General features: G+C 39.8%; 1 protein-coding gene across 6 annotated transcripts in view; it reads right to left on the bottom strand.

The window, feature by feature from the left end:
• vav2 (vav 2 guanine nucleotide exchange factor) overlaps positions 1-16,569 on the bottom strand; it is a 224,714-nt gene that overhangs the window by 10,208 nt on the left and 197,937 nt on the right. For 2 of the 6 annotated variants that reach the window (XM_038734633.1, XM_038734635.1), the window contains exons 9-20: positions 11,804-11,903; positions 10,231-10,326; positions 6,800-6,868; positions 6,502-6,588; positions 4,847-4,935; positions 4,602-4,734; positions 4,195-4,209; positions 3,761-3,870; positions 3,456-3,557; positions 1,693-1,781; positions 772-785; positions 612-630 (exon numbers count right to left, since the gene is read on the bottom strand). In XM_038734633.1, the coding sequence (XP_038590561.1) occupies positions 612-630; positions 772-785; positions 1,693-1,781; positions 3,456-3,557; positions 3,761-3,870; positions 4,195-4,209; positions 4,602-4,734; positions 4,847-4,935; positions 6,502-6,588; positions 6,800-6,868; positions 10,231-10,326; positions 11,804-11,903 (923 nt within the window). The remainder of the gene's footprint in view (positions 1-611; positions 631-771; positions 786-1,692; positions 1,782-3,455; positions 3,558-3,760; positions 3,871-4,194; positions 4,210-4,601; positions 4,735-4,846; positions 4,936-6,501; positions 6,589-6,799; positions 6,869-10,230; positions 10,327-11,803; positions 11,904-16,569) is intronic. The other 4 variants (XM_038734639.1, XM_038734637.1, XM_038734638.1 and 1 more) reach the window with 3 other exon arrangements.

Here is a 16,569-nt window from a genome sequence, read left to right as displayed (position 1 = left end):
CATTAACAACATTAAATCTCACTTTGTCTGGACACAGTGCTGCTCACTGTAGTTTTGATATCCCTCTTAGGTTTCTCTCTTTTTTTTTAACATACCGATTTAGGCTGATAAAGGCTGTTTTAACATAAAAATCTTGCCTGCTGAGCACTGATACACACAATATAACCACAACATCCTGCGTTCAGATCTGATGCAGGATCTTTGTCACATGGTTTCCCTTTCTCTGTCCACTTTGAAGGATCTTATAAGGCAAATGCCAATAATTACAAAGAAGCAGGAGCAACACTGTCATTTGAAACGGTATCTCATTCTCTCCAGACCGACCAATGTGTGTTGATTATTCCAAGATACTGTAGACCAGCTATGAAATCCGTTTTATCTCAAGTTTTTGAATTTCAAGTAATATTTTAAGTATATCTCTCTGTCTATGCATTGCCACCCACTCTACATGGCTAATATTATTGTAGTGGGTCTCTCCACTAGATGGCAGTAGAGAACTGTGCTGGTAAATAACAGCTGTGTCTATAACAAACTTGTACTTGACAGCTGACAGAATATGCAGCTTCAAATTAACATGCTCTCTATGTTTAGGCGACAGGAGGTGTTCTCACCTGATGATATTCCAGGTTCCTAAACAAAGAGACACATATACTTAGTGAACAACATGATTACAATCAAAAATCCTACTTAATTTAATGATAAAGACAAAAGCAATTAGAGGATGATATTAATGATAATACTGCTACAGTACGGTGAAGAGGATGTACTCACCAAGTCATGAGGATCTGAAACAAGACAGAACAGACAGTAACAGTCAGGGAGGATTCACAACAGAACTGGCTACCATTATTGATTGTGCCTGATCTAAACTGCATATTCGAGTAGAACTACTTTCATAATATGGTTCAGGGCTTTGTGGGACTCTTTGTAATATGCTAAGTCAAGCAGGAAAGCAATTTTGCTTGTTTGGCTGCATTCTGGCTAAATCCTAGAAGTAAAGTGTACTGACTTGGCTGTAATTTGAGAAAACAGACCTATGAGTTTCTAAAGTTAGGTAGGGTAAATCTGTGGTTCCCAAGCTGGGGGCTGAGACTACTCCACTTCAACGTGTCACAAGATAAATCTGAGGTGAAACAGTTGATCAAGAGATAAATAAGAAAAAGAAAGCAGGAAAAACACAAAACATTTATGCTACACAAAAAATATTTACTTTTGTAGATGTATGTCAACTAGCTTTTTTTGTGGTTGTGAATAACTGGATCATTTCACTTCTTCAGGCCTCTAAAAATAATTAAAATAAAACATCACTACCATATGTCTAATCCTTAGACATATGGTAGTGATCATGATGGGTCACAAGTAGGCCTTGCTTCATGAAGCCTAAACGGTTCAGAATAACCAGTCTAAATTATCAGGGCTATATCAGCTGAAAAGGCTGGGCATATCAAGTGATGGCCAGATAATTCCTCCGGATTCCAAGTTGTGTTTTTCCTCTTTGGTACCAAACCCAGTGACACAACCACCGTCCCACAGGAACCCCACAAGAACCAATCCCCCATTTTCCTGCTGGATAAAGTAGCCTACAAGCAGGACAGTGTTCAGTGACAGCAGGTTTCTAATTGTGGACAGAGTGAAGTTTCATAAAAAAGAATTAACTTGCTCTAAATGGAAAAGATTAGCGGAAACACCTACTGATTTTGCAGATGGTGATGACTTCCAGACACTCTTTGTGTGCTCCTGTTCCACAGCGTGCGCAGTAGTAGCCCTGATAGAAGATGCCCCTAGAGGACACACACACACACCCACACACACACACATGCACACGCACACACACACCCACACCCATCAGTAATGCAAACAGGAAGTGTCTCAGACACAAATTAAATTCTTGTAAGTACAACACACAAGGGGAGCTGCTGTTTGTTACTGTAAGCCTGTGATTGTGGTTACACATGGGCCATCATTTCCAATTTGTGATCCTTTAAAATCACAAAAATAACTCGCTCCATTTAAAACCACGTACCCCAGAACTGTATTTGTTAGGGATACTGTAACACTGCATGTGTCGCACACTGCCGTGTTGAATAGTAAGTGCCATAAATCACGACAGGATCCGCTGGGGCTGCAGCAGTAATTAGCATCTAGCAGGGAGTGCGAACAATGGTCCCCGCTTCCACTGGCTCTGTGAATTTAGGTCAGCCAAGCCATGAAATTTGTGGGTCAATACCCAGAGTGGAGTTTAGCCTGCTGACTGTAATAGAGGTGAAAGTAGTGATTCAGTGACACGGGTTATCCCTGCTGTAGTCGAGCAGCACTCTCACTTGGGAGGAGGTGTGCTCAGGGTGGGTGGTGTTAGGAAGGAGAAAATATCATCCTCAGTCAGCCTCAGTCACAATTAGTTATTTTCTAGTTATTTAAGATTGCTTTGACACTAATGAGGGGCTATGGTAGCCAAAAACATATTCCCTCTGTGATTAAAGTCGGTTTGTTTGTTTGTTGCTCACCAAATGTGGCTAAAATATCTCTTCAGTTTAGCACTTCAATTCTTCACTCTCTTTTTTTTTGCTCGAGAGACATGTTTCAAGTGTTTAACCATGACTTTTAATAATACTACATTACATAATACTACATTTGCTAACAATGTAAATTACTACATTACAAATGCATTGCAGCAACACTTGTTTCAGGTACATAATTTTTTATTTTCTGTTACTTTATACTGAAACTCCACCACAATTCCCAAAGAAATATAAATTCTAATAACAATAATCGTACTTTTTAATGTAGTACGTACATTTAATTGTAGCTACTATAACTTTAAATATGACCAATTAAACTGTCCACCAGTACATTAAATAGACACAATTAAGGGTAACACTTTTTAATATAGCCTCTGATTTACTGACTATCTGGAGGAAAGGAAAGTCAATTCTACCACTGTTGTAAATACTGAGTAACTACAGTGTACAGCATCAGGGAACAAACCTGAAGTTTGGGGGACATGGTGTTACCTTTGGACAAAGCAAAGCTACTTGTTTTCCCGTCTTTGTTAAGTTAGCCGGCTGCTGTTGGTAGCTTCATATTAAGTATGGACAATGTTCTCATCTAACTCTCAGCAAGAACATAAATAAGCCTGTTTTCTTAAATGTTGAACTTTTCCTTTGAGTCAAATCAAAGTATTTAAGTAAATGATCTGACTTCACCACTGCATAAAACATGGAAATATGTACATGTGTATAAATGTTACATAAGCCCAGTCAGGGTGTTTAAAACAAGTGTGTGAAGTGTCTCCCCAGACTATACATATAACACTGAAAAAGAAATCTCTTTCACTACTGAATATTGTTGGATACTTGGTAGCCCTTGAAAATCTGGATGAAGATGCATTCATTATTCATTGTAGAATATGAATGTGCTGATATGCACATCAGCACTGGAGTTATCGGGGTTGTTACCTCAGGAGCATCTTACAAGCTCGACAGTTGGTGTTCTTATCAAACGTGTGCATCTGGAAGTTATGCTGATTGGCTGTGGCTCTCTCTGGCTTGATGTTGGACCTGGAACAATAATGGATGAAAGGAACTAATTAGCCAGGACAGCTTGTTTCTGTTTGTGGGGATGTGGTTTGATTGTTCTGGTGTTTCCTTCACTGGATTAGCGAATGAGAAACAGAAAGAGTTTAATTTTCAGCTAAGTTATTGTTTCGCAATTCAAATCTAATATTAAACGGTAGTCAACCCTTCCATGCAATCATACTCACATGGCCATGTCAAACTGCTCCATCCACTTCCTCTTGGTCTCCTCAGTTTTACAAAAGAACTGGAAGCCCTGCTTCCCTTGCAGGTGGATCAGGTAGAAACCATAAGACCACTGGAGAGAAAAAGTGAGTGTGGAACAGATGGCAGAGAGATATGTGGATGGTAATGAAAGAGACAGGCAAAGAATCTTGTGATACCTGCGTGTTCCAATCAATAAGTACAAAAACATACAGAAATATGATCACATTTAATTCTAAAAGGTGCTCCACATGCTTTAGCAATGCATCTGACCAAAAAGTGGACCAGTCACAGAGCTGGTGGGGTGCACGTGCAATCACGGCATGAGACCCAAAAAACCCCCAAAACAAAATTAAACACTGTCCATAATAGGCCACTATGAGAAGATGAATTAAATAAAGAGGTCATTTGAGCTTACCATTTTTCCACTTGACTGGTAAGCATGCAAAAAGAAAGACACCAGAGAAAGACCCAGTTACACATGCAAACATGGACAGACACATGCAGATTCAAAACAAAAAGCCATGTTAGATCGCTGGCGCAATGCACTGCAGTACGTTTTCATGAATCCTAAATGACCTTCATTGCTTTTGCATAGTCTTTCAAGCATGGACGGGCAAAATGCATGTCTGACACTTCAATGCATTACTCATAAGTTCCATATCTGGAAATTACCATCAACAAGGCGCTTCAGCTCAAGGGCAACATTTGTAATGATTACACAGGATGTTTCATCACCTGCACTAGCAAGGCTGCCTTTGTTCACTGTGGACGAAATTGCTCTGCTCTGTGTTTTTTTTTCATACTTAAAAGGATGATTCTTACCTTTTTCATGTCTCTGTTGTTCATTGGATCGTCCGACATTTTATAGGACTGCAGTTCAATAATCTCTTTGAGCTCATAGCTATAGCCTTTCCTCTTGCAGACAATGACCACTTTATCGAACAGGAATATATACCTGAAGACATACACACACATATTGATTGATAATTTCGCAGTGAGACTACATCGTTGCTGGCGTTGGCTTAATTTATTATGTCCTTTGCGTAGTTTGTAGAGTTTGGACTAACCGGTCCTGTTTTGTGCGGTTGATGATGGAGCACACCTTCAGCTCTCCGTCTATCTTGGGCCTCCCGTACTCCTCCAGTTTCACCTGCTGCTTAGGTCACAAGGACACACAGAATGTCAATTCAGCGCATACTATAGCTTCTAAATTTAATGAGAATTCCATAAATAATTTAGCAAAACTTGAATTAAAGGGAGAATTCAAATATATATATGATGAAGGATACAAATCTGTTATTTTTTCGTCCTCCTAATCCAAATTAGAAGTTATTTTTTCTATCTATGTAGTCCAAAATGAACCCAGTGACTATTTGCACCTCAGTTGGAAACAGAAGATGAGAGGTGAGGAGGAGTAAAAGTGGGAGGAGAGAGGAGAAAAACTGCGACAGAAAGACAAAGAAAGAGAAAATGGGAGAGTACTGAAATATTATGGGATGTGAACTTCAGTCTGGAAAGAACATAACTTCTCTCGGTCATATTGTTCAAGACTAAGTGATTTACTGGGGACATTTTAAAAGCGGAGGATCATGACAGGTGAAAGCGAGATGAATCCCATGTTCTTAGCAGAGGAAAGAAAAAAAGGGACGCTGTGTGACGCTCTGTGACTAATCGCACTGACAAACTTTAAATTCCAGCCTGGTGATAACATTAGTGCCAATGTATTTGTTTTTATACACAAGAACTGACTTCTTTAAAGATGTCGAATCTAGCATTAGAAATAACAACAGAGGCCGTAAAATTGGATTATAAATGATACAAGGTTCACACAAGGTTTTTATTTCATTTTCTAATTTCAGTGAAGGCAGGTGCCAAAGCAGGAGGACGATTCCTAATCCAAACAGACAAAGTTAGAAGCACCTGACTGGTTTACTATTGGTTTACTATACCATTAAAGCAATAGCATGTCATTTTGGGCAGAGATGACAAACCGATACCACTCTCATATCAGTCCTAGCAACTTCACGGTGACGGAGGGCCCCAGGGAAGTTAATGCTCCTGGCCAAAAAGTAGTCCGGCACATAACCCAGCATAATCACGCATGTTGTGACTTTATCACAAGATATAACGTGTATATTCGTGAGCTTTGTGCTAAGCTAATATAACCAAGCTTCATATTTAGTGTCCTACTTGAGTGGTATCCATCTTCTCAGCTACGTCTCGTCAAGAAAGCGAATAAGGGGTTTTCCCAAAATCTCAAAAGGCTCCAAACCGTTCCCTTAAAACATGTGTGCATAAATAAGCAAAGATGGTAAATCCTAGTTAATAAACGAATAATAGTTACATATAATAGTCACATTCAAACACTCTGATTGAAGCACTGTGTGGGTGCAGTTTCAGTAGGTCTGATTGATAGTTGGTCTCTCTGGCAAAACAAGCAACGGTCATCAGAGTCTGATTCTTATATTGTGAATATTGGTACACGTTTGAAAAGAGCACAGATAAAAACAAAGTGCAAAAATCGCTTCTGTGAAAGAACCAGTATTGCACTAACTTTGGCAGATGAAAGCATGTTTACGTGGGATCCTTTCTAGATCCCCATCTAGAAGCTGATTAACAAAAGAAGTTTCCAAGGCCCTTGAACACGGATTAAGTCAAACAATCTCAGGAAAAAGTCTCCTCTAGACGAAAAGGAAGTGACAGAGGAGCTCACAGTACTTACAAGATTTTCTATTGAACTTTGGAATTCGCTGATTTTCTTCAGCGTCTCATTGTCCCTCTTGACTTCATTGATGTACATGGCCAGGTCCTGACAGAGAAAGGCAAACGTTCTTTCAGCCCTCAACTGTAAATCTTTCTGACATCAGTCATATCATGGTAGATATACAGTCCTTTGAGCCACAGTAGCTGTATGAAACAATTTATACAGCTTTGCCTTAGAGTGCTATAGAGCTATAATGTGACAATGTAAGCGCACTCATGAACACACACACACACACACACACACGTTTAACACAAACCTGCATAGCCTCCAGAGCCTCCTTGAGTTGTTGTCTCTCTGGTCGGTCAGCTGAGTGACTTAAAAGTTCCTGTGGAGGGAGGTTATTATTATTATTATTATTATTTTGTAAACCTTTTTTTAACAGTTTGAGAAGAACAAATTCAAATTATATTATATAAAATTAAAAAAAAAAAATTTTTTAACAAACACACATATATATGATGCAAACATTGAATAAACATTCTAATGAGAGGGCTTTGTTGTAAGAGCTGCTCTTTACTGTGATTAAGGATGTGACAATGATGTGGCTCAGAATGAGTTCCAGCTGAGCACCGTCAACGGCAACATACATGAAAATAAAAGACAAGAGGAAGCCTGAGTGATTACTAACTGGCCTCCACGTCTGCCTATTCTTTATGGTAACAAGATAATGGTAAACGTGTTGTCCCCTGCAAATCAAGTTGTCCTCCGTATAGTTGATCAATAACAAATATGTTACTTTGTTTTGATCTGTGATTGGCTGCCTCCTCCACTGGCTTAGTGTTGCTGAGGAGTTTGAAATTGTATCTGCTGTCCAGTCAGTTGGCAAAACTAATCAGAAGTGTGACATATGACACATACATAAACAAAGTAGTGTACTTTAGTTTGTCTAGTTTTGTCTGAAATGTTGCACGAGACTGATAAACAAAATGAGCAAAAATACGAGCAAACAGAAGGAACCAACTTTGTCGTGCAGGACGGCTTCATATTTTGAACCTCACGTTTGTCAGACATTTGTCGTGTTGGAATATGCTGCACTTAATTGTTTGACCGCAACAGAATGCAGCATCTATAATCTATCTCTCTTTTTTCAGTTTTATTCGTTTTGTCATATTTTCCCATTTTTCCCAATTTGGAATATTATATAGCCCTGTTAATGGCAGTTTGTGTCTTGTCATAGCAGGTAAGGGACAGCTGTGAATTCAATACAATGCACAACCTGAACTGGAAAAACTAAAGGGAATGCAGACATGTGCTTTCCCTGCTATGACAAATCAAAATGTCTGCCTTGACAAAGGTCTATTCCCTTGCACTGTAGTTCCTGTGACTGCTAACTCTTATACCTGCTAGCATTGAGTTTCACCAGAGGGCATAACACTTTGGATACTATGCCACCCCAGCTCCTTCACCACTGTGCAGGCACCTTGAGCAGCCTGAACCATTTATTAGTGCAGTGACAAGGACATTATCCCTCACCGGCTTCCCACCAGCCGCAGCACCAGCACAGCCAAAAGGCAACTACTGCTATTGGACCCCATTTTACTTAAATTAAATTAAATTTAGTCTCTAGACCCACTGACTTTTTTTACTTTTGCATAGGCGAGACTGACCTGGTGACAACATGCTGCTGTACAGTCCATGTACTCAACTTAAGATGAAAGATGTGATCACATGGGTTCATAAAAACACTGCAAATTTATCAAATATTCAAACCCTGCTTGAGGATGAGGAGGAATTACTCCTGAGATGACTGTGCTGAATTCACTTTATTTAGAGTGCAGCTATGGTAGATAATAGATGAAGAGAACCCAGTATTCAAACCATGACCAAATAGGGAAACACAACTGTGATATCTATACAGATCAACTGAGGATGTGCCCTTAGGCATGACTGGACACACACACACACACACACACACACACACAAAAAACAGGACTTGTCAATCTGATGTGCCCCTAGGACACAGCATACAGCAGTGTTTTATCGCAAAGCTGTGGGAAGCAGTGAAATGGGGTGTGTTTAATCTGATTAGTGCACGGTTGATTTGACCTCCATGTCTTGCTGAGAGTTCTGCAGGGGTTCGATTCCAACTAATAGAGAAGTCGCAACACTCTCCATGTAGTCCAGCTCAATCAACCAATCACCTGACGCAAACAATCGCCTCCACCCCAAGTCCATTACGCACAGCATCATAAACTCATATTCTCATCCATAATTGAGTTGCAAAGCCAATTAATCATGGGGAATATTGCTTGTTTTATACACAAACAACAGGAGGCGAGCTGCAGGCAGAAATGTTGGCTGGGTTGTGAGTGGTCAGATATTGTGCTTATGTACATTTGCATAATAGGACAAGGGGCATCAGTGCAGGGCTGCAATTAAAGATAATAGCTACTAGTAGCTTATTATAAATTATATATATATTTTAAACAATCTGCACCAACCACAATGCAGATACACAGACAAGTTGCATTAAATGCCAAGAAGCAGTATGTGTGACCAAAATGTCTTTTTGACGTTACAAAGTGCAAGCAACAGTTTCCAAAATTGGCCAATTGTCACAAAAACAACAAACACAATTTCATGTGGTATGGCCAAAAAAGGCTGGGAAATGACAACAGGAAGGACCTTATCCAGAGACACAACTGTCACCAGTCAAATAGACAGGCTCGATGCAGGATAGTTGCTAAGCACCAGACGAAAATACAGCAGAAATGAATCATCATCTCTGTGAGAAGATCTCAACAAAACATGAGTCTCACAATGCTGGTGTTTACAGCTGGCCTGCTATTCAAGCACTGTTTGTGTCTCGATCTAACAAAGGAAAATGAATAACCTCGACTTTTGAGTGACAAAAAAAGTTGTGCTGTAATTGTCTTTGTCTGTAATTGTAATTGTCTTTTAGAAACCGAACAATTCCGACTGTGCATGTCGCCAACTGTTCAACATGAGAAAGAAACTACTGTATAACATGTGCCATATAATGTGAATCAAAAGGTCAGACAATTGCTTTGCATGGTCATTTAAGGACCTTCTCCATTCAAATCTCACTGGTTCTGTGAGGCAGAAAATCATCCGTTTATGTAAATCTTCCTTTGCTTTACAGACACAAGAGGAGCCCACCTATCATATTTTTTGGACATTATGCTCTCAAGAGTCTGTATATTTACCCCAAAATGATACTCCAGAAGTGCAGGAGTACATAAAAACCTGGATGGAAATTGACAAGCAATGCTGTCCCAATAAATCCCTAAATACACTACTTCTGGCAGAGATTTGGAGGTATGAGGAGGCTGCGACGTTTCAAAACATGATACATTTTTATTGCTGATTATAGCTTCCTCAACGAAGAAGCGAGCCACAAACTTTTCAGAGCCATCTTTCAAGCCTACAGGGGGTGAGTGTTTGATATTTAAAAGATGGAAAGTAAAGTGTGAAACAGCAGTTTCCATTCCATCTGCTTCAATCATCAAAGTGATGAAGACTTCCTTTCTGTAAGACCTGTCCAACATCAGACCGCAGACATTCAAAGAGCTGTAGAGCGTTCAAAGATGGATTAAATTTGTTCTGAACACAATGGTGGTTCCTACTCCAAATTAGGTGTAGCACTTTGATATATTAGTTGTTTCCTTTATTTTATCATGTGTAAAAATGACAACATAGGTTTTGCAGTTGGGATATTCCTCCTACCTTCAGTAGTAGATGATACTTCAGCACCCTCTGCATGGGAACCACCAGCAGATCCTGCAGCTTGAACTTCCCTTCCTGCACTTTCATAGTGCATTCCTGTATAGAACCACGACAAAAGCAGCGAGGCAATTATTACACATTGCATAATGCAGCATTGCACATTTCCTACTAACAATCAGTCATTCATTGTTCAGTCATTCGTTGTGTCTTGTTGCATTGCTGCGATTGCTTCCACACATTCATTGGGCATTCCAATAGCAGCAACAAGGCCAGTTTATTCTTGCAGGGCACAAAAGCTCTGGTCGTGCCTGCCATTTCTGACGCATTTATGCTGCATGCTGGCTGGGAAATTCCTCTGACTAATGAATATATTTCTAAAAACTCTGCACTGGCTCCCAAAGAAACAATCTTTTGTTAGTATCACCCCACAGTGGTTCTATTCAGTTTCTGTAACTGTGCAGTAACAGGGACAGCTTTCTCTCTAAGTTTTACCTAAGTAGTTTTACCCTGTTACAAGGCTCTTCTATTTTGAGAGAGAGATTCTCACTCCTTGAGCTGTAATCACCACTTATATTTTGTCAGCAGCTAGAATAGTCATTTCTTTGGCTTTATCCCTCTATTACAGTGTTGTGTTAGCCTTCCTCTTTGGTCAGTTCAGATTTTTCTGAAGAAGTAGAGAAGATCAGTGAATAATAGTAGGGCACAAAGAAGGAGGTCTTGCAGCAGAAATGGACTTTGAGTATCACACAGATTTAAATCATAAATGTAACACAACAACAAGACAACTACAAGATAAACGAGAAGCTACCAAACTAAACCTCTGGCAGTCAACAACAACAAGCCCACTAATACTCTTAATACTATATAAATGTAATAATGTTGAATGGAGATTATAACAAAAAAGAATGCATCAGAGCTGCTGAGAGCATATTTGCAAATTACATTTTGGCCTTTCTGATTTCATCTGAATCATGTTATGATTTATTCAACAGTAAATTTTACTTTCATACTTCATACTAATCATTTTCAGAGATGTCAGATTGGATAGTATTTCATTGCTAAATTTGCCTAATTGCTAATGGAACATGGTTACATGATGTAGTTTGCGTGTGCTAAAACAAACAACACAAGGTGTGTTCCCATTTATTAACTTGGTTTTGCTGTATAGTTGTATATTGAATGTGGTACTGACGCAACTTAGGTGCTCATGCCACCCGTATCTGGAACGATAGCCTGATGTGTGCGTTATAGCACTGGTGTACAAACAGATGTTTTATTGTGACGGTGGCAGAAATATGTTTGCATTGTCTTGTGGCTTCAAATGTGTTTGCTGAGTATCATTTTGTCAGTCAAGCCCCTGGCTCATACCACCTCAAACATTTCCAAAAGATCCCTTTAAGGGTTATATATCACAGGTTTTTATCTAAGTAGGTCCATAAGTAGCCAGATGCGCTGAGCCCAACCTCCTTACTTTTATTTAGTGTTCACTGCCTGCACTGTAATCCATGTACTTTTTTCATGAACAGAATCAGTGGGATGTCATCTGTTTCGGGTGAGCGGTGAAGGACATTACCTCTACTTTAATCTTGATGTCCTCTCGTGTTGCTATCAACTCATCCAGTGTCTTCTGGGCGTTCTCCATATGGCTGCAGTACTGACCATAGATCAACAACCTGGTGAAGGACACAACAACAGCCGTTAATCTAAATACACGGTCACAGCTTGTCGTCCTTTGTGGGGCGGAGAGAGGAAATGACACATTTTGACAAAGTAAACACTATAAATAATTGTAGATGATTGTTTGACGTTGGCTCCTTCTGCCAGGTCTATTCACATTGTGCCCCATGAAGACCTACAACCCAATTTTTTCACGTTTGTGTTTGTACCTTAAAGAAGACTGGACAGTAAGGTTGGCACAATTCACACACCTCTGAAAGCTCTCTAAGTCACCAAACTCAATGTTTTTTGAAAGCAAAGACAGCTATAAAAGCAGTCTCCCACACAAACCCCTCTGCAGCTGAACACATCTTAAAAATGTTTGAGCTCCAAACGATGAAACATTAATGTCTGGTAAGAGAAATCCACTACTGAGATTTTGATTCAGATATTTTCTGCTTCTCCACTGGGCGTATGGGAACATCTGAAGACATGCGGGCTAATAAACCTGTTCACTGTACTGTTAAAGATCTAAAAATGAGGCGTAAGGACTAATGAGGCACGTCTTCATTTTCAAAATGTGGGAAATATATTTCTATTCAAAGAGGTCCTTTTCATTGGCAAGGGAAACAGGCGTATACAGTGCCAAAGCATGTGTGCAATAAAAACAAAATATGTTTTCATAAGCAGAAGAATTGTGATTTTGCTTTATATCCCAGCTTTGTAGAAACACAGAGACAAAGGAGATGTTAGAGTCCACAATTAGCTGTGAACTGGCTATTGTCTTGGAGCATTTAGGCAATAATAATAATAATAATAATAAGCTTTATTTATATAGCACATATCAAACAAAGTACAAAGTGCTTCACAACAAAACACACATAAAATACAAAAACAAATAACCACGTGGGTAAAAGATACAGGGGGATAAAATACAGAATATAAGAACAAGGATCACAATAAAGTATAACAAATATATTCAGTAGGAGGTAGGAGGTAAGGAAGATAACACAAGCAAACAAAGTGATAAGAATGGTAGGGCAGGACTAGTAAAGTGGCAACCGAGTGGCAGCTCAGATAAAATCGGGATATGCTTTCCGGTAAAAGTAAGGTAAGAGATTTGAAAGTAGAAGCCGATCCTGCCAGCCTAATTTCCTCAGGCAAGTCGTTCCAGAGCCTGGGGGCCCTGATAGCAAATGCTCGGTCACCTTTTGTTCTTAGTCTGGCTCCAGGAACAGACAAGAGGCCCTTACCAGAAGATCTTAGGCCACGGGAGGGCTCATACAGAGTTAAAATATCTAAAATATAATCAGGAGCCAAGCCATGAATAGCCTTAAAAGTAATGAGTAAAATCTTAAAATCAATCCTAAAACAAACAGGGTGCCAGTGCAATGATGCTAAAACAGGGGTGATATGATCATATTTTCTTGTCCTAGTTAGGAGCCGAGCAGCTGAGTTCTGTACGGTCTGTAATCTATTTAGGGTTTTCTGATTAAGGCAAGTGAAGAGGCTGTTGCAATAATCAATGTGTGAGGAGATAAAAGCATGTATAACAGTTTCTGCATCTGTAACATTTAAAATAGGCCTTATTTTTGCGATATTTCTAAGGTGGTAAAAGCTGGACTGGACCAGTTTAGAAACATGATGCTCAAATAGTACGCCAAGATTTCTTGCAACGTGTTGTAGCAGGTAGCCAGAAGAGAGCAGAATTTGATTGCAGAGATGTTGGGGACCTATAACCAGGATTTCTGTTTTATTGGAGTTAAATTGTAGGAAATTATTTGACATCCAATGTTTTATGTCGGTAAGGCAGTCCTGTAATGAACTCAGCATACTAAGGTTGGTGGGCTGTACAGGTAGGTATAACTGTGTATCATCCGCATAACAATGGAAGGAGATACCATGCCTGCATATGATATCACCCAGAGGGAGCATATATATAGAAAACGAAATAGGTCCAAGGATTGACCCCTGAGGCACACCGTAGTTGGTGGTAGAGAAAGAAGATTTAAAATTATTTATAGAGACACAAAACTTCCTATTGGATAAGTATGAGGCAAACCAGTTCAGAGCAGTACCAGATACCCCCACCCAGTGCCTCAGTCTGTTTAACAGGATGCCATGATCAATGGTGTCAAAGGCCGCACTTAAATCCAGCAAAAAACAGTATTGAATATTTGCCAGCATCAGCGTTCATTAGGAGGTCATTAGCAACTGTCAAGAGTGCTGTCTCAGTACTGTGATGTTTACGGAAGCCAGACTGGAACTTTTCAAAGATACAGTTATTTTCCATTAAAGCAAGGAGCTCTTTTCAAGGGTTTTTGAAAGAAAAGGCAGTTTAGAGATTGGGCGGTAGTTATCAAGGATGTTGGGGTCAAGGCTAGGTTTCTTTAAGTCAGCTTGTACACATGCCGTCTTGAAGTAGACCGGGACACAGCCAGTAGATAATGAGCTGTTAAAAATTAAAAGCAGGTGTGGGCTAACATAATCCAAAACTTCTATTATAAACTTTGCAGGAATCAGATCAAGAGAGCTAGAGGAAGGCTTCATCTTCAACATAATTTCATAAGTTCTGCCATGGTAATAGAAGAAAAGGAACTCCAAGGATCCTGGGTAGGGTGCACAACATCTAAAAAGGCAGGGTTTGGGCTAATACTGGCTCTTAATAATTCCACCTTACTGACAAGTGTGTTAAAAATATCTCTCAATCTGCATCACAATCAGCAGAGGCACAGGGAGAGGCAGGGTTCACCAACAGATCGAGAGTCTTAAAAAAGAAAACTAGGATTGTGCTGGTGGACAGCAATAAGATTTGAGAAATGGTGAGCTCTTTCATCTTTTACCAACCTATTGTACGAATATAGTAACTCTTTCATGGCCGTGAAAGGACCTGGAGACCTGATTTTTTTTTCTCACACATTTTTCTGCATTCCCATTTGCAGCTTCTGATATATGCATTTAACCAGGGTTGCTTTGCAGATTTTAAGTGTTGTTTTTCAGAGGGGCTATGAGATCAAGGGTTGAGGAACAGAGGGAATTAAAATAGTTGACAATATCATTAGTGGAGGAGATATCAGATATCACATTGCTAAATGAACTGAAGAGGGCACCAAATTTAGAGGCGCTCTGCTCATTTAAACTGCGGGTTTGTTTTGATAAAGACTGGACAACACCAGCAGCCTGTAGTTCACAGTGGAAATGAATGACCTGATGATCATATATAAAGATGTCCTTAATTTCTACAGCGGATATCTTCACACCCAAGCTAAGGACCAAGTCTAAAATGTGGCCATAGTGATGAGTTTGGCTCGACACATGTTGAGTAAAATTAAAAGAATGAATGATACTTAAAAAAACAAGAGCAGGGAGATTTGAAGACTCGTCAACGCGAAAATTAAAATCTCCACAAATACGGGATTCTATCCTCATATAAAACAAGATCAGATAAAAATTCAGGGAATTCCAGCATGAAGGGATCAGCTGGATTGGGGGGGCAGTAGATGGCAGCAATTAGGACCGGTGGGGGAACCACCAAGTTTGAATAAGAGCACTTCAAAAGAAGAGTAATGTTACACGGAGTTTGAGTGCATTTAAAGTGCTTTCTAAAAACAGCCACAATGCCACCCCCACGGCCACTCTCCCTGGGGCAGCTAAAATACACGGCACATTAATTTTAAGATTAATAACACAACTTGAGAGGTCAGCCTGAGAGTCATTTTGCACGATAGGGGGCAGACAAATGAATATGTGAATAAATATATTATGATTAGGAATATATGTGAATATCATGAATAAGTAATGACTTGATTCTGTTCCCAGGGCAATATGTGGAGGGGTGGCATCCTCTTGCCAATAAGCTGTAGTCACAGAGTAATGAAAGACGCTGCTTTATATCAGCTGCTTTGCAGAGTTCCTCTTATCAGCGTGTGAGGAAAATAAATCTCTTAATTTCAAGCAGTGAGGATATGAGAGCGGCGTTCATTAGATATTACAATGGGACCCTGACACAGATCTGTGGGTTCAGCTGGGAGGAAGTTCAAAGTCATCTTGCCTGGAGGATGCCACTGCACGTGGCACACATTCCTCTTGCTCACTCACTGAGTCAAAGTAGGACATTGGCACGGCTGGTATAAAGCTAAACCAAGCCCCCCTCCATCCCGGCAGGGTTGGCAGTCTGGTCTCTTAATCTGAATCTTGAGTGGTGCAGAGAGCTGGCACCCTGATGTCTAATCAAGCCTCTGATAGATCTGCTACACAGAGAAGAGCAGCACGGCAAACAGACCGACAAGGGAAAGCTTGTATGATGGAGCAGTGTTGCAACTACAGGGGGAAAAAACTACATCACATGATTCTGGCTCACTACACACAGAGACATCTACTATGTGTTATATTCTTAATTTTAAGTTTAAGACTTGCTTTTTTTTTTACATACTTTCACTGACAAATACTCGTCTTTTTTAAAGGAGCACATCAGTTTAAACTTTCACTTTAAGGCTTTATGTATTCAGCTGTTGTTGTATTTCCTGCTGCAAGAGGACACAGTCCACTGTAGTTTACAGTAAACAAGGTCCTCTTGTAACACAGCTCTGAAACACTTTCACTAAAACAAAGAAGAAGATGGGGGGGGGGACTTCAGCTGGATAGCGCTGTCTAAATGACATTACTAAGCAAGTTATCATTTTT

The sequence above is a fragment of the Micropterus salmoides genome, unplaced genomic scaffold (genome assembly GCF_014851395.1).
Source record: "Micropterus salmoides isolate LMB-PRFRI ecotype aquatic unplaced genomic scaffold, ASM1485139v1 Ms_hic_scaffold_20, whole genome shotgun sequence".
In the NCBI taxonomy this organism is placed as follows: domain Eukaryota; kingdom Metazoa; phylum Chordata; class Actinopteri; order Centrarchiformes; family Centrarchidae; genus Micropterus; species Micropterus salmoides.
Note: the sequence above shows the minus strand (reverse complement) of the source record. Positions and strands in the feature narration are given on the sequence as shown.